General features: G+C 37.4%; 1 protein-coding gene across 7 annotated transcripts in view; it reads left to right on the top strand.

Moving 5' to 3' along the window:
- EMSY (EMSY transcriptional repressor, BRCA2 interacting) overlaps window positions 1–18663 on the top strand; it is a 43235-nt gene that overhangs the window by 15534 nt on the left and 9038 nt on the right. For 2 of the 7 annotated variants that reach the window (XM_083854760.1, XM_083854755.1), the window contains 10 exons: window positions 2223–2490; window positions 4498–4770; window positions 6900–7049; window positions 8791–8964; window positions 11283–11419; window positions 12945–13118; window positions 14013–14211; window positions 15550–15714; window positions 15987–16145; window positions 17850–17909. In XM_083854760.1, coding sequence (XP_083710886.1) covers window positions 2223–2490; window positions 4498–4770; window positions 6900–7049; window positions 8791–8964; window positions 11283–11419; window positions 12945–13118; window positions 14013–14211; window positions 15550–15714; window positions 15987–16145; window positions 17850–17909 — 1759 coding nt within the window. The remainder of the gene's footprint in view (window positions 1–2222; window positions 2491–4497; window positions 4771–6899; window positions 7050–8790; window positions 8965–11282; window positions 11420–12944; window positions 13119–14012; window positions 14212–15549; window positions 15715–15986; window positions 16146–17849; window positions 17910–18663) is intronic. The other 5 variants (XM_083854756.1, XM_083854759.1, XM_083854761.1 and 2 more) reach the window with 5 other exon arrangements.

The following is an 18663-nucleotide window of genomic DNA, read 5'->3' as shown; positions in this document are numbered from 1 at the left end:
TGTTTAAAGTCAGGCAGTTTCTCTGCTGTAAAACATGGCATGCAGTTTTGGTACCCTTGATGAGATTATTTGGATCACTTCAACATACATGACAAAATAGTATTTCAGAAATAGGGTGGTTGTGATCTGAACTCTAATATTTAATTTTTTACCTGAATTTTATGATTCCTGGATATACTTCATACACAAAGATTCCTGAACCTTGCTCTGCTCTGTTAATTTTGAAAGATGGGATAGAATAGACAGACACCAACCTGCTTAGTCACAGTATAGTAGCCACTGTTGAACTGTAATGATATACAGGCTTTATTCCTTCCTTGATTAAATAGAGTATTTTTAAGTGACTTAAGGAAGTGCAGTGGTCTACAGGAGTTGCAATTATGCCCAGATTCATTCTACATATCTGTACTTAGTTGTAATGCTGGACTTGCCCTGTTGTCATATAGTTTATATTCACACTAACCTATAATCTGCCTTTTTAAACTACAAGTTGTCCTTTGACTGTGTTCCCAAATTAGTTACCCTGGGTGGAATGGAGCTGACCATAAACTTCACACAGCTGGAAGTATTCCTAGTGTTAACTGACAGTTTAAGAAACAGGATAAAACTCCAGAGGCATATCACAGAATTGGTTCACTTCCATTTCTCTAGACTACAACAAGCTGTGTCATGTTCAGCTTATCTGCGTGTTTGTAGCCTAAGATTAATTTGAGAAAGGTGTTTTGATTAAATCAAGATTATGCAGAATGCAAAAATAAGACTGATGTAGAGAAAATGCTCTCACTGGAGAATGCAATCAAGTAGAAAAGCAGCAGAATGTGGAAACCTTGTTCTTCAATCACTGGTTAGTTGTGGTCAACCTGCTGTAGCTTGCAGGGTAGTAAGGTTTTGATTTTCCTCAGATCAAGATATTAAAGGTTTATCTGAGCAGCAGAGACCACCAAACTAAGAACTGAGGCAAAATAAGAGGCAGAACCAGCCACGGTGGTGAAATCTGCTGCTTTTATTCCATCCATGTGGCTATTTCTTTTTTTTTTTTTTTTCCTTTTTTTTTCATTTTTCTTTAAGCAAATTATAAACTTGTAATCTCTTACTGCTTGATTTGTTGCTTAAGTCTATTTCTGGTGCCATTATCATATTATTTCTTTATCAGGCAAGATTTCAGTAGTATTTGGCTAGCAGTGTGAGACTTTGTGTGTGAGCTGACACAGGTTTTCTTTGCCCCTTTTGTACCTTATTTTTCTATCAGCTTTGGTTACATTGAATCATTAATATGTTTAAATTCTCAAGGTTTTAATAAACAACTTTTTTGTTGGGACAACAGCATTATTAAGATGGTTTTTCAATACTCTTGCATGATAAACTGAAAATGTTGTATTTTTATGCTGCTTCTTCTATTTTAACTATGTAAGTACAAGAAGGGACATATAAGTTGAATAAAAGGAATTTCTTTACATAAACAGTCCCCATATTCAATACTTAATAAATATTTAGTTTTCTACACCAGTTGCATAAGGACAGACTTCTTCCAATGCTGTCATGAATTCTGTGTTTTTCTATGTCAGATCAGATTCAGGAAGTCGTCATTGTAACTTGCACTGGAATGGTGTTTGTTCTCTTCAGACAAACAGTTTTCAGACAAATTAGAATTTCTTGTTACTGAGAACACTAAAAGCAGAAATTGCTTCAAACCTAAACCATTTCTCTTTCACGGATGAAATATTGTTTACATCAACCGCATTGCCCAATACTTGACTCAGCAAGTGCTTGTTAATTGTTAAAGAAAAAAGTAATCTATTTTATCTCATTGCTGTTTCTTGATATTTTTGCAAGATTTGGAAGAATGACACTTAAAACTTGCTGGAAATTGGTTCAGTTTCTCTTAAAATGGGTTTCAGGCTTTCTGGTGCAGTTTAATGAAGTCAGATTCATTCCTGTCTGTTTTCCTTCAGACTTGAGATAATTCTACTTTAATTGGATAGTAATTGTTTTCCTTAAAAATCTTAATTTTAAGGAAATGCTAATCACCACTTCTTCAAAATAGTTGAAACTTTTTCTTGTGAGCAAATGTGATTGACAGTCTTAAAAGCTCTTAATAAACATGTATCCTTAAAACTAAATATACTGAAATTTCTGAAGTGTTACTGAAATTTCTATGATTCTAAATAGATGCAAGGAACAAATGAATTTCTTCTTGGTTTTTTTTTCTTTTCTTTTTTTAGGTCATAATAGTAACCACCTCTCCAAGCTCAACTTTCGTACCCAACATCCTTTCCAAGTCCCACAACTATGCAGCTGTTACAAAACTTGTCCCGACATCAGTCATTGCTTCGACGACTCAAAAGCAGCCCGTGGTTATCACTGCTTCCCAGTCCTCTGTGGGCAGCAGCAGCAGCACCTGCTCCACTCCCTCCTGCACTGCCAATACCATTGCTGTGACTGCTGTAGTGTCATCCACACCATCAGTGGTTATGTCAACAGTAGCACAAGGTATGGAAATTATCTTACAAAGGCTCTTTCATTGAGGAGTTGGGCTTTGCATTGAGAACAGCACTGGGGAGATGCAGTTTTTGGTTACATATGGGTGAGGCACAGGGCATGTGAAAGAAATCGACTGATGACACTAATCCAAGAGACTTCACAAAAGTTCTTGTTGAACTGTTTTCCTCTCTATGTCAACAGTTACTGTGCAGATCCTCCTTTTAAAGAGGATGTCGTGGGGTGGTGTGACCTAGTTCTAAAACAATATAACCTCAAAATGACTGGCTTTAAGAACTTTGTCTGGTGCATAGAAAAATGTATATTCAATATTTGAAGGTGATTGCATCTCTAAAAGCCCAATTTACAAAAACATGCAAAGTTAACATCAAGTAAATACAACTTATTAACATGCCCAGATGACAATTCTGAAAGGTAAAGAAGTGTTTACACCTTTTTTACTGATGTATTTTATCAGCATGTCAGTTTTAAAGTCCTTTATAATTAAGACCTGAGTGGGTCTGATTAAAATTCTTACGTTTCTGATTTCAAATTCCAACTGTGTATGCTAGCTTGACTGTTTCAGCTTCACAGCCACCAGCTAGCATTTGAAAGGGAAACTGTGAATGAATGAATGAATGAGCCTTAGTGAGCAGCACTTGAAACAAAAACTGACTGACAACGATAAGTGTCACATCACAATTTTTTCTACTCTGTATTTTCCATTCTTGTTCGATTTCACAAAACATTGGGTAGCCAGATCAAGGCTAAAGACATATTTTCCTTCCATATTTCTTGGATTAATATAATCAGATAATAATCTATGGAGCAGAAGTGCTCACATCAGGCTTCCATATTGTTTTAACAGTTGATTTTTAGTTGAGTTTGATCATGGAGGAGACTTTAATTCTAAAGTACCTTAGGTGGAGTATCTCTCCAGTGGGTTTTTTTTTCCAAGACTGTCAGTGTCACTGCAGAAGATGCTGGTGAAAAGTTTTGTGCTATGAATTGATAATATATTCAAATGTAAAGTTAAACTCACGAATGAAAAGAGCTGCCCAAGGAAGTGGTGTAATCATCTTAAATGATGCAGTGAGAACAGGGTTGCTTATTTAGATTGCCAGAATTGTACCTTTGCTATGATTTCTGTCATCATCACTGCAATCTGTTTCTGTTTTCCACTACAAGTGGGATTTAGTTAAAAAATACTTCATAACATATGGACTTTGTTTGTCTGTTTTGGTGCTTATGGATGTGTAGTTTAGAATAAAATTTTGCTGTAGATGTTGTGACAGCTATGTAGAGGAATGACAGAAATAAGTAGTAAGATTTATTTGGGAACTTTGTCTTTCCATCCTACAGCAGACTTCTTTTAATTGCTTTACTTATAAGATCACCTAGCAGCACAAAACAGGTGGCCCACAGTTTACAACTTACATACTTGATTTTTTTTAAATGCCAACTGACTTTTTTGCTAACAGATAACTCTCTTCCAGCATTGATGGGTTTGATATTTGACGTGATCCTATCACCAACTTTTTGTCATTGTGATTTTGGAATCATTGAATCACAGAATGTTGCGAGTTGAAAGGGACCTTAGAGATCCAGTTCCAGCCCCACTGCTAGGGGCAGAAACACCTTCCACTAAACTAGGTTGTTATAAATATTTAGAAATATAAATGTATCTATATATACATTTAAAATACTTTCACTGTAGGTATTTTGCTGTCTTGAAACTTGAAGATGAGTCTTTCAAAATATTATTGAATTATTCATATTACAAAAGGTGCAGAAGTAAACTGGATTTGTGGTCTTTCCATTAGCTGCTGTTCTGCTGCCACACTGAAAATCTGTATAAAGTTCTGTTGCCTCCTAACAGAGCACCTCTGCTAAATGGGAGCTTTATTTCATGCACTTTTCAGTAGTAAAGATAATTGAAATGTAAGATTATTTTAGAAATTATAGTATTTTTTTTTTCTCATTGCACTGTTGAATCTTAAACCCTTTACTCTTTCACAGGTGTATCTACATCAGCAGTTAAAGTTGCCTCTACCAGACTACCTTCCCCAAAAGGTTTGGTTGGGAATCCAACTCAGATCTTAGCACAGTTTCCCAAACAGCATCAGCAATCTCCCAAACAGCAGCTGCACCAAGTCCAACAGGCCCAACAGCAGCAGCAGCAGCCGCAGCAGCAGCAGCAGCTGGTGCCGTGTTCTGTAGCCCAGCAGCAGCCACAGCAATCTCAGTTGCCAGCTGGCATCAAGCCCACCATTCAGATCAAACAGGAATCAGGTAGTTGGAATTGGTCTTGGGTCACATTGATGAGGTCTGCCTGCAACTGAGGAAAGTAGGGCAGAATTCTGTCCCAAAATGTGCATGGGGGAGTGAGCGGTCATTAAGGCGTCATTTCTTGAGTGCAGGATTTGGCTTCAAGCATGAATATAAGTAGATAGAGAAAGATGTTTTAATGTTTTCAAGTAACAGTAATTAAAGAATTTGGTTCTTTCAGTCTTCTTGTTTGGTTCAGGTATTACAGATCGTGCTTTAGGTTTTTATCTTAGAGGTTGAGAGGTATATAAATAACTTCAAAAGTAATGTGATTGGCAACATGAAACATACCAGTTTTCTGAAGATCCAAGAGTTCAACTGTACCACCTGCAAAAAGAAGTTACTCCATGTTTTAATTATTTTCTTTGGTCCAGAGATCAAAATGTACTTTTGAGGTACTTGTCAAAACAAATACCATTAGATGTGGAAGTTAGACTGGATTCTTTTTGTGACATTGATTCATTCAGCTGACTTTGGGCAAGTCATGTAGTCTTTATTCCTTGGCTTCTCTCTGCTGTGGCACACAGTTTTTCTCTCAGCAAGAAGTAGTAAGAAATAAAGTTTGCAAAGTTATCTGGTTCTCAAATAAGTGCTATAAAAGTGCAAAGTATTTTTATGTCTATTAATATAAAATCAGTATTTTATTTTAATCTTGTCAGTAAAAATATTATTTTATATCATACTATTTAGATCAAAGAATTAAAATAGATCATGGAATGAAAAAATAAACAGCCCTACTCCCATCCTTAGATAAAACTATCTTTTGGATTGTAGGATCATTGCTTAAGAAAAATAATAGCTACTAATTAAGACTTAAAAAAAGCTTCCAGCCGCTGAACAATATCAATATGAGCTTCATTTCCTTATATTCTACAGTGAGCTTAGGCTCGTTGTGCTTTTTAGTTAAAAGTTTCTTTGGCAATACTATCTGATATCAATTATTTCTGGAAGATGTGAATCAGTTTTCATGGAAACTTTACTTTTTATCCAGTTTTGTGTCTGGATGATGCAGAGATTTCAATTTCTCTTTCAGTTTGTAGCAGTACTCTGTACTGTTTTTATAGTCAGTGTAGAGAGAGGAAAACATCTCTAGAGGATGTTCCACATCTCAAGTGGACAAAATTTTTCACCTAGGAATACCTGTGTACAAACATAAGTGCTTCATCTAGATGGGATTCATCCAGGCTGTGTGTTCCATGGCCTTTGGCCACCACAATGCATTTATGTCATCATGGAACAGATCATAAGATGCACATCTCCTGGGTGCACTTTTAAACAGATGTTGTGAATCTGCTGGTTTGCAACTGAGAAGCGAATCTCACGGAGGTACCATTCCCCAACACAAAATGGAGAGAGAGGAAGCAGAATCCTGGAGGTACTAAAGGTGCCCTCATCCTTCATTCTTACTGATTCTACTCATAGCTTAAGCCAAATTTTTTTGTGGGTTTAAGATGACCAGTAAATCAAGGGAGAGCAGTTTACTTTAAGTAACCTTCCCCAGCCAGTGTCACAGTTGTTTCCTTACAGCCACTAATACTCCTTGTGCAGAAATGTTTTTTTTAATTTATTCAGGATGGTAAAATTAATCTAGGCTTATTACACATTAGGATTTACAGACTAAATTGATGAAGGGTTACTTTGCTTCTAGGTGGTTCATTATATATGGACCAATTTTGTCTTGGTTGTGGCCTGTTGGCTCCTGGGAAAGTTCTGGGTTTTTGTATCATGGACCAGGAAAAATAAAAAATTATGTCAAGAAATCAGTGATGGAATGGACAATGGAAGTAGCTAGGAACTGAAACAGGCACATGAGAGGCAAAGATTTCTTGGTATTTGAAAAACAAACAAAAAACCCAACCAAAACTAAGGAAAAAAAAAAAAACCACCACCAAAAAACACCCCAAAGCCAAACAAAAAACCCCCTCAAAAATTAAATAATTTCTTTCTTGATCAAGAATACCACAAGAACCACAATAGGCTCAGAATTGAAGCCTTGTGGGGCTACTTGCCCACTTAGGCCTTGGTCTGAGAAAGCATTTCAGAAAGTAACTTATCGTGCCTGTATTTTAACAGTAACCTTTCTCCTTTCCTAGGTGTTAAAATAATCACTCAACAGGTGCAGCCCAGTAAAATCCTTCCCAAACCAGTTACAGCGACCTTGCCCAGCAGTAGCAATTCACCCATTATGGTGGTTAGCAGTAATGGGACTATCATGACAACTAAACTGGTCACTACTCCCACTGGTAAGTTATGGCTCTGAGAAGGGAAGGGAGGGTAAACCCAGACATACAGGTGATCAAACATGGTTTCTTAGGTTTTAAAAAATAGCACTTACCTCTTCTGAATAGTGGGCACAACGGCATATTCTCAATCCTGTTGTTATTTATTCTAGATCAGGATTTTTGCACTGAGTGCTCTTTTATTCCTCTGTTTGAATTGGTACACAAAAATACCATTGTTCTTCCCCACTGGGTTTATTTCAAAGGAAGTTTTCATGCAACCTATACAGATACTTTGCACTTCTGTAGTACCTTATATTACATGATTTATACTGATTTAACTCAAGCAGACAGGTCAGCACCATTCTTGTTTTGCATAGATGGACTTGAAAAGACATGTGACTTGCTCATAGTCCTGCAGTGAATTTATAAAGAGACCAGTAAATTGAAATTTAAGCTTCCAGTGTTTTTCTGGGCATCTGATTGTATTTGTGTTTCTGATAGATAATAATAATGCAGACAGTTCTGATTGTAAACTTGCATGAGGAAAACTTGAAAGGTAGCTTTATCCTGGTTTTCGGAAAACTCTTCATTTCTTGGTTTGTTTGGGGGTTTTTTTAGCATGGGCTGGGAATATTAGAATCATAGAATTGTTATGGTTGGAAAAGCCCTCTAAGATCAAGTCTGACCACTAATCCAGCACCACCATGTTCACCACTAAAATCCTTGTCCCAAGTGCCACATCCACATGGCTTTTGAATGCTTCCAGGGATGTTGATTCCACCACTTTCCTGAGCAGCTTGTTCAATGTCTGACCACCCTTCCCATAAGCAATTTTTTCATAATATCCTACTTGAACCTCCCCAGGTGCAACTTGAGGCTATTTCCTCATGTCCTTAGTGTAAACTAACAGTTAATATTCTGTTTGTAACTTGTGAATACTCCACATTTTTGAGTACGTTAGAAAAAACAGAAGTTTTGCAGTTCATTTAGTTGGTAAAATCTGTACTGTGCTGTTTTGGATGTGAACACACCTTTCTTGATGAAACAAACTGCTTTGCTCTGTGATCTTTAGCAATTAAGGGCACTACCTGCAGCAGTACAAGCAGAATGGAATTTCAGTGTTTGTGTAGCCATTACTATTTTTGAACAAGTTTCTTTTGTGGACTCGGTTCAATTTCCATTCAGAAAAGCATTTGTTCTAAAAACCCAGCCTTTATACTATGTTGAGAGGTTTCTTCTGTGCTGCTGTATGCTAAGTCCATAAAATAGCATCATCATTGTAAATTGTATTTTTTTCTAAGGGTGTTACTTAAAGCAGTCATTGGTGGTTCTCTTCATAAGCAATCTGTCATATAGGAGAAGTGTCATTCCTGAGAGGAAGGGATGAGTTCTGGTTGTGTCATCAGATGCCTGGCTCCTGGGCATCTAAGGGAGCAAGAGGCAAAGCTACAGGCAGAATCTGCACATCTATTGAAAATTACTATTTTATGCACAAGGACATGAATTGAAATAAGGCAGTCGTGGAACATTTATTAAAACACTCAGAAGACTGTTATATCAATTTAAATTTAGTATGTACTTGAATGTTGCTCTGTGGATTTAAAAATTACTAGAAGAATTTTAAAGGGTGGTAATAGATTGCAGGGTAGGATATCTTTGAACAAATCTGACACACATTTCCTAAACTAACATATTTTTCCACATATATTAATAGAGGATTGTGTTGTAACAGTGAACTCTTTTTTCTCTCTCTTTGAAACAGGAACTCAAGCAACATATACACGGCCAACGGTGAGCCCCTCTCTGGGAGCTCGAATGGCTGGAACTCCAGGGACTGCTGCTTATGTGAAAACTACAAGTGGCAGCATCATTACTGTAGTACCAAAATCACTGGCTACTCTAGGAGGGAAGATCATCAGCAGTAATATTGTTTCTGGTAGGCATATGAGTATTTTGTTACTGTTAAGACTTTTATTTCAAAAGTAACTTTGGGCTTGCCTTAATTGTTGAGGGCTTTTCTGTGGGTTACATGCTCAAATAGTTATTAGGACCTTTACTGAAGAATTCAGAAGAAAAATAGCTGAGCACAAAGAAGAAAGTAAAAGGTAGAAGTTTGAAGTGTCCTTATGGATTGTGGTAGTTCTTGTGTTTAAGAAGGAAACAGCAAATGTGAAAGAAAACTGTGAGGAAAGAGAAATGTGTGGCGGGGACTAATATGTTGTACAGAGAGCAGAAAGATCAGAAAACATTATTGGCCCAAATTTAAAACATTTTATAATCTCAATGATGCCCTTCTCTGTTTTACTGCATGTCCAAAGAGCTAGAATAAAAATGGACTGTGGATGTAAATTCAGCTATGCAGCCTCCACCTTATTTTGGTATCTTAACAGTGGCAGCCTGTCTTTCCTTTAGCCCATGTTCTGCCTTAGGCTTTCCCTCCCAGCTTTATGCTGTATTTTAACGTGCTGCTTATCTTTGTTAGTCTGCTGACCAGCCCTGGTTCTCCCTGCTGGAAATGTACTGGCACAGGTTGCCAAGAGAAGCTGTGACTGCCCCAACCCTGGAAGTGTTCAAGGCCAGGTTGGATGGGGCTTGGAGCAACCTGGTCCAGTGGAAGATGTCCCTGCCCTTGACAGGGGTGGAACTGGATGAGCTTCAAGGTCCCTTCCAACCCAAAACACTCAATGGTTCTATCATCTCTAATGATAAGGTCTCTTTGGGACCAGGACCAAGCACACTAATACCAGTAACAATTTCTTAGTATATGTTTAGGACTTAAACTTTGTTTGGCTAAGACCTGACATGGCACCAGCCATCTCCAGTCACTGTAAGGTGCTGCACAAGCTATCCAGCTATTTAATGCTGGGCTGTAAGCTGTTGGGCCGTAATCTGTTAGAGCAGTTTTACAGATTTTGATTTCCAGAAAATTATATTTAGTGATGATACAGCATGTTCTTTGGCAACAAGTAACTTTTTTAGCCTGTTGTGGATATGATGAATTGTTACGACGATTTCTAGGTCTTGTAATGAATTATACACAAGTGGAAGTATTCTCTTGAGCAGCAACTAATGTGGGGAAACCTGTGAGTTATCCTGATGAGAATAATAATGATTGTCTTGAAAGAACACAAGTTTGAAAATCATGCCTGCTTTTTTTTCTTTTGTTTACTTAATTGTTTAAGCTAAGGGAGCAGTCTTTAGATGCCTCTGAAATCAGTAGGATTAAATAAATCATAATCTTGTTTCAGCATTTCTTCCCTTTCCCAGAATTAGTAGAATTGTTAATTTGAAATCGGTTGTGAAGTACCTACAGGCATGACTAATGGGTAGAAGGTAGTAAAGGGAATCATTGGGTTTGCAGCTCTGTTGGGACTGCATGGTGCTTTCCTCTGGAGAAAGGAGAAATTGTTGATAAAAGATGTCTGAGTGGCTACTGCAATGGCAGTCTCATAGCACTGATGGTTGATTCCAATGTATGTACTTTTGTAGACTCTGGAAGGCTGACCAGAATTATCTGTCACTGTAGGTAACTAAAAACCTGATAAAGGGAAGGGAACTAATTAAATACTGATATAGGAAGAGAAATAGCCAAGACAACTCAAAAAAAAAAAACCAAAAAAAAAACCTCCAAAAGAAAAAAAAAATCACCAAAAAACCCCCAACCCAAAACCACAAAAACCAAAAAGCCATCACACTTCTAAACTTAGCTTTTATGGACTGGTTGTGAAACAATAGCATGTTTTTCTTTTTTCCTTCTTTCAATCCACTATTCATCACTTACATTACAACAGAAAGAGCTGGTGTTTCTCTTGACTGGAGATACATCCTTGGTACGTAGATTCTTCTACAGAGGTCATCTGTAGAAGAGTATTTGTCTGTGCAAATAGGACCTTGAGTTGAATATTAGTGATGTCATTACCCCACCCCAACTCCAGCCTTTGAAAAGTTCTACATGTTTGCCTGAGAAAGCTGTGTTAGTCTGCTCTGTAACTGGTGAGAAGGGGCTGCCTGTCCTAATATAGAATACATTATGTTCCCCTGGGCACACCTGTTTTTACTGTAGGTGAAAGATTTGTCAAGTAATCTTTCCACGTTGAGTTGGGTGACATGAATTCCCATTCCACATGCTGCTGGTTTCTTGATGTGCTGTCAGATTTAAATACAATTCCTCTATAACTTACCAGCTTCAATGGTGAAAGGAAATATACAAAATGTGATGAACTTTACATTATTTCTTTTCTCTCAAAAATTTAGGAACTACAACCAAAATCACTACAATTCCAATGACATCAAAACCCAATGTGATTGTTGTGCAAAAAACTACGGGAAAAGGAACTACAATTCAAGGGCTTCCAGGGAAAAATGTTGTCACAACACTGTTGAATGCTGGGGTGAGTAACTGTTTCAAGTCTCAAATGGAGAGCCTGGTGACAAGCTGTGTGGTGGCTGCTGCATTCATTCTGCTAAAGGCTCAATTAAAAGCAAACTGTGCATGAGCTCCATAACAGATCCAGCATGCCTTGATGTCAGGGGTGTTTGAAAACTGGCTGTGGTTTGCAGAATATGATTCCATGTTTAAAGGAAACTGGGGATATTTTCAGAGGTAAAGGAAAATACAAACTTTAGAACTTGGTTTTTTAACACGGATAATGATTTTGTATTCCTGAATTAAATTAAATAGATAAAAATTACTAGAATCTTACCCTGATTGTTCCAGTGAGAACTGGGGTCCTGTGTTAATAACTTGCATCTCCAGCCATTTGTCTTTTGGGTATAAAGGGCAGAAATAAACTGTGTCTTCATAGTAGGGGAACCACTTTCAGTAAATGTGGTGTGTAACATTATGACATCCTGTGCCCTGGGTATGGCATAGTGGTGAATTATGTTTTGGATAACCTGAGGTATACCTGAGAATAAAATCAAGTTTCTGACATCAACTGAGCTTATCTGTAAATACTTGTAAATAAAAACGATCAATGTTCCTAGGTAAAATTGTGAGATTTAATGCCTTAGTCCTGTAAAATTTAAAAGGCTGCTTCAGTAGCAGAACTACTGAAGGGTTTTTTAGAAGCTTTTTTGATTTAAAATGGATATTTTTTAAGTCATTTTAGATTTTTTTAAGGGTTTGAACTTCCCTAGTTTTAGAATTAAAGGTATATTTTCAGACAAGTGGAGATCTTACGAATTTACACAATAGTAGCTACCAAAGTGGGATGGTATTTTTGAAACAGGTATGGTTTGGAGGATTTTCAGCCATTTCATGGATATTGGTAGGAACTGGCTACTAATGTTGTTACTCACTTGGTTTGTTGCTGTGCAGAGCTTAAAAAAAAAGCATGCTCAATGTCTTTGCTCTTCTTAAACCATCAGGAGTCTAGTCATATGTAAACACTATTCTATAGTCAAATGATTCCTGTAAAACCACTGTGAATCTGCATTTTTTGATGAAGTGAACTTCTAGTTGAAAAAAAGTCTATCCATAATTAATGTCTTGGTACCAAAGACAATGCCAAAATCTGTATTTAAAATATTTTTTTTAGAATCTCAGTTCAAGTTTTATAGATGTCTTGCCAAAGTTAGTGTTAATAGAAATTGGTGGTCTTAAAAAAAAATCGTGAAGGATTTGAAGAAAGTTCCAACTTAAAAAACTTCATGTCTTTTAGTTAGTTCTTTTTATTTACCCCTTCAGAGCTGCTCAAAAGGTAAGGTAATGGAAAAGTGGATTTTGGTAGCTTTTTCCATTCAAAACCATAGGTTCTTTTGTCCTTGGTCATCTAATGTATTTTGTATCAAATAAATGTAGTTGTAGCAGCAGATTTATTTCATGGTACACATATAACTGTATTTTTTTTTTGAAAATTGGGTCTCACTGAACAATTCCATTAAGTTAACCTTTGAACTTTGACTTCTCTGCAGGGGGAGAAAACTATTCAGGCAGTGCCAGCAGGAGCAAAACCTGCTATCATCACTGCCACAAGACCCATCACAAAAATGATTGTTACACAGCCAAAAGGAATAGGGTCCACGGTCCAGCCAGCCACCAAAATCATCCCAACTAAAATTGTTTATGGTCAGCAAGGGAAAACACAGGTACAGTGAGGACCCCTTTCTGTCTCGGAATGCACCCCTAAATTTTAATGGGCAGTAAATAGTTTTTCAATGTGTTTCCTCACTTGTTCCAGGTTTAATATATATCTGTGGGGAATGAGACTTAGTGGTATAATGAGGTGGGCTTGATCCCAATTTCTCAAACACAGTATCTGCATTTGTTAGCTGTTTCTGAAGGCCTAGAGCAAGCCAAAAGGATTTACTAAGCCTTTTCTGTAGCTGAAACTGTCTGGCCATTGCTCCATACTTGTTTACATCTTGCAACTAATGGTCGTGCCATTAGAAATAAAGATGCAGAGTCTGGACATAGGTCATTCATCAAATCTGAGGTTTTATTGAAGTTTATTTTCTGCTTAATACCTGTTCTGGCTGCCCCTGCAACCTTGTGTGGTTGGTGGGGCTGTATACAGAGAATCTGGCTTATTTTTGGATGCTTTCAGTTTCAGCTTTTTCTCTGGCTGCACTTAGTATTTGAAAGAACTAAATTTTTATCAGACATAACATTTTGCGTGTTTTGGTTGTTCAAGACTGTATTTATTGTGGAAGTGCTTGTTCTTATCAGTGCAGTGCATGTTCCAGCTCACTTGTGTAGCTTTCACTTATCACACTGGTTTTATCTAGTCCTGAAAAATAACTGTTTAGTGGTTTATTGTGTTAAGCATTTCACATTACCCAGTGAGAAGTACACTGTTGTGCATTGCCATTTACTTGGACTTTGTGGTTTAATAATCAAAGTAACTGAATTTAGAGGTAGACTTTCTAAGTAAAATATTATGTAGGTGGTGCGCACAGATCTGAGTGGCACCCTGTACTCTGATTGCTCAGATCCGTTTCTTGAGTGCTTTTACTATAAACAAAATTTACCTTTCTAATTAGGTCCTCATAAAGCCAAAGCCAGTGACATTTCAAGCAACAGTTGTGAGTGAACAAACCAGACAGCTGGTGACTGAAACGTTACAGCAGGCTTCAAGGGTAGCAGAGACAGGAAACTCATCTCTTCCAGAAGTGAAAGAAGAACCACAAACCTACACTGAAAGTAGCTCTTCTTCTACAGAGTCTTCCCAGAGCTCTCAAGGTCTGTGTTGCTGTGTTGTATGAGTGGACTGTCTTCCAAGCATGCCAGCTTGCCCCAGAGAGCTCTGTGTGTCTCTTTGTAGCACAGGTTTCATCCCATCTGTTTGCAGTGAAGCACCATTGTTCCCTTACTTTTATATTTTTTTCTTTTGAGCAACTTACTTGCTTTCATTAATCCTTAATATTTTAAATTAATAATTTCTTTCATTAATAATCCTTACATACTTGCTTTCATTAATCATGAAAAGTGGTGATAAAGGTGTCTTGCTGAGCTCCAACTTGCTGTTACAATGCAACCTGTTCCCTCTTCCTGGAGAATCTGCCAAAGGTATGCAGGGTAGCAAGTTTTGGAGGTTATTTTGGCAGTCCATGCTCTGCCACTGTATTTCTAGAATGTATCAAAGCATCTCTCTGCTGCATGTGTGAAAGCTGCCATGGGACCAGTACAAACCTCGGTCCTTTTATAGACATGTATGTGCATCAGGACATGTACCAGACATGCAGTCCTGATGGGAATTCTGCCCTGGCTTCAAGCCATGATAGGGATGCAGTTCTTTGTGTGTAAGAGGAGCATAAATAATAAGGCATAAACAAAATCCAACCTGTGTTTGGGAGTGACCATGAAATGTATCACTACAGCAAGTAAAAGTGTACAAAGTGAAAGCTTTGTACCTTTTCTATGTAATTTTATAACTGTTGGTCTATATGGCCATTTAAGTAAGTTATAAAAAAGTTCTGGGCATTTAACCACCTTACCAAAATTTAGGTGCTGTTAGTTCAGAATGCTGAATACATGGTGATCACCTGAACTGCTAAAACCTTCAGGAAAAAAGTTCAATCCAAGGCAAATTCAACATACAAAGAAAGCTGCTGAACTTTGATTTTTCAAACAAAATCTTTTACAAAAAACTAAGATACAGAACTTTCAGTTTTTGCTGGAAACTGTTTGTAACATCGACAGTGTTTTACTTCAAGAATCAATTGAAATAGAAAGTAAAGTGTTGTGTCCTTGGCAGTGTTCAAAGCTAGTAAGTAATGAGCAGTTTGGTATAATTTTGAACTATCACTCAGCTTTAAAGCAAGAAGTTGGATGAGAGCCCTTCAACGCTAAATGGTTCTATGATGACTTGAACTGGCACAAGTTGCCCAGAGAGGCAGGGGCTGCCCCATCCTTGGAAGTGTCCAAGGGCAGGTCAGATGGGGCTTGGAGCAACCTGGTCTGGTGGAAGGTGTCCCTGCCCATGACAGGGGGTTGGAATGAGATGAGCTTTAAGGTTTCTTCCAACCCAAAACCAATCCATGATTCTATGATGTGCCTTTGGTTTTTTTTTGCAAACAGATTCTCAGCCTGTAGTCCATGTGATTGCTTCAAGAAGTCAAGATTGGTCAGAACATGAAATTGCTGTGGACACAAACCCTACAATAATTTACCAGGATGTATCCAGTGAATCTCAGTCAGCGACTTCCACAATAAAAGCTTTGCTGGAACTTCAGCAGACAACAGGTCTGAAAGCCCATGAGAATGTTTAGGATAACTTCAGAGGTTATTTTTTAAGTAGGCTTTTGTAATAAGTTTTGTAAAACTTATTACTTATTGAAAAGCACTTACCTTGAATCAACTTGATTCCTTCCTTTTTATCCTGTATCAGTTTGTTTGCCTCTGTTCTATAGTGTTCACTATATTTAATTAAACTGGTACATTTATATTATAGGTTTATTTTGTTATGAAGGTTTATATATTAGAGGTTGATTTTATGCTTTGCTTTTCTTCTAAAGCAGTGAAGGAAAAGTTGGAATCAAAGCCAAGGCAGCCTACCATTGACTTGAGCCAAATGGCTGTTCCAATCCAGATGACTCAAGAAAAGAGGCATTCTCCAGAAAGTCCTTCAATTGCAGTTGTAGAGTCAGAACTAGTGGCTGAATATATCACAACTGGTAAGTGGCTAAGGTAGTGTGAGGGTGGCTTTGCAGTTGAACTCTGAGGACTTAATTTTGGAGTTTTCTTGCAATAGGTTTCACTTTTGTGTTTTTTATGTAATTTTCTGTAGAGGAAATGAGTCTTTTCTTCCACTCCTGAGACCCTGTGCAGTGGACAGAGATTACATCTGCCTTGCTGGGGCATAAGGGAAAATGTTTCTAACTGAAACATTTGTTTCTAACTGAAACATTTGAGTAGATTTGAGCAGGGTAGCCCATTTGAGTAGATTTTCTGTTCCCTGTACATAGAAGAGAGACTGTCCCACCACCCTTGAACAAAAATGTCTAGTAAGGAGAAACTAGAAAAGCTATAGGAACCGTAGCCTAGTTTTTGTACGTACTGAAAGGAGTCAGACATTGAGTTTGTTAAAATCCACATAGTCCTAAGTTAAAGCCAGGTGTGCATTTAGCATGCTAATGTAGTCCCAGTTTCTTCATTTACCAGAAAGCTTTGAACATGCACTTTTAAAATAGATGTTACTCAAATTCATCTCTTTAAATTCTTGACTCGTTCTATTTGGACATCCATTTTGTGTAAGTTCTTTCTCTTGTCTCTCTGATGTTCCCTACTTTCTCAGAACACTAGGTGTGAGCCACTTCCCATACATACATGAAAGGATCAGATTACCTGTTTTCCATTTTAATTTATTAAACCCACATTGCTGGTCTATATTATTTGGAAAATGAAAGCAAAAATGTGTTAAAGTCTACATTGGAAAAGAGAAATAAAACTTAACTGTATTAAAGTGTATTACTGCATATCTGTAGCTGCAGTGATTTTAGTGCTAAATGCCTAATCTGATATTTTCACTTTGTTCTGTACCTCCTCTCCTTGCTCCCATCCCTTGAATGGCCTGAATTTAAGTTGTGTGAAATTGGAGCTGGGAGGATGTTACTGTTTTTATTTTAAATAGGACTTACTGTATCTGGCTTCAATTTTGAATGCTTGAATCTTGCTGCCTTGGATCTCCTTTAAAACAAACTCCAAAGTATAATAAATGATGTTAAAGTGGTTTCCAATTAGCAGTCAGGTATCTTACTGACACAGATATTGTGCATTGAGCTTCTCTTCAAGGTTCCAGTTTTTGAGGGTCTTGCTGTAGAAGTTGATGCATAAGAAGGCCTTTTGCAGGGAGGATGGAAAATAAGAGTCAGTGTCTTTGTAGACTTCAGTACTTTTCTGCAGCTTAGAAGACATGCAAAGTACAATGGCTAAAAATTTCCAGGAGATATGGAAATACTATTTTAAATATTAGGATTTCTGTAAACATTGATTTGAAATGTGGGAATCCAGCAGAGAAGTGCAGACTCCTGTGGGTTGGCAGCAGCAGGTTCTGCTGAAGCACTAAACTGGTTATTTTGCTGTTAGACTTTTGTCCCTTCCCTCAATTTCTCTGAACATTGCCAAGGAATGCAAATAATTGAGTTTCTTTTTGGTTTAATTTGTGCTTCTCTGAATATCAGTAACCCACATAGCTGTATTTTCTGCTAAAAATTCAGTAGTAAGATAGTAAAGAATGTATAGTCTGTTATGAAATGTCTTGCATGGGCCTAGACCAGAGGATTAGGTATTTGGGAACTGGGAATTCAGCATGTGCTTCCTCATGAGATGAAGGGAGCAGTTCACACATCTTAGTGTCACCATTTTTTGTCTGTCTGCAGACTCAGGAAGACAACACTGTATTGGTTCACATTCGGAAGAATATCTACACAACCATATAGGTTAGAAACTTTATTTTTAAATTAAGTTTTCAAATGTGTAGGAATTGTTGGGAGATATCCAGGATAAATCTGGCACAGCATGCAGGCCAGTATTGATATAAACCAATTTTGTCAGAGTGAGAAAGTAAAATTACCATATTAATTCAAAATTTGCCCTTTCTTTGGACATTCAGGAAGATCTCTAGAAACTTTATGTTACAACTGAGTTTAAACTTTGCTTATTCTCTTTCAGTGATTAAATGTTTTGTAACTAAGAAATGAGATTACAGAAATATTTGCATATTAGTATGGACAGACATAAAGTGATTTAGGTTCATATCTTATCAGTGACTGGAATATAGAATGTTTTTTGGGTTTTTTTCTCAGCAACATGTGATTTTTCTGTCAATCCACTGTGTAATTACAGGCCTATCACTGTAGCTCTGTAACTCAAGGTAGATCTGTTCTCAAAAGCGACATAGACCCATAACAAGGTCTCAGTTTTTTTGATCTGTCATTTCTAATCAACCTCACTTGCTTTCATAATAGCCAAACATTTTCTGTCTGCTAATCTTCCAAATTTAGCTTATGCTCTGGGGAGTATTGTGTGCAGTTTATCAGTGGTAGAAACCTGGTGAGCAAGGCTTGCTGTTCTTAATTGCAGTCAATTGTGGAGGTGCCTTTAACAGTGTAGAAACCACAGAATAACTTGTGTTCTACACCAATATTCTAGTGCTGTATATAGAACCCAGGTGAACACCAAGTATAAACTCTG

The sequence above is a fragment of the Zosterops lateralis genome (genome assembly GCF_965231275.1).
Source record: "Zosterops lateralis genome assembly, chromosome: 2".
Classification (NCBI taxonomy): Eukaryota; Metazoa; Chordata; class Aves; order Passeriformes; family Zosteropidae; genus Zosterops; species Zosterops lateralis.
This window is presented reverse-complemented; position numbering and strand designations above follow the sequence as displayed.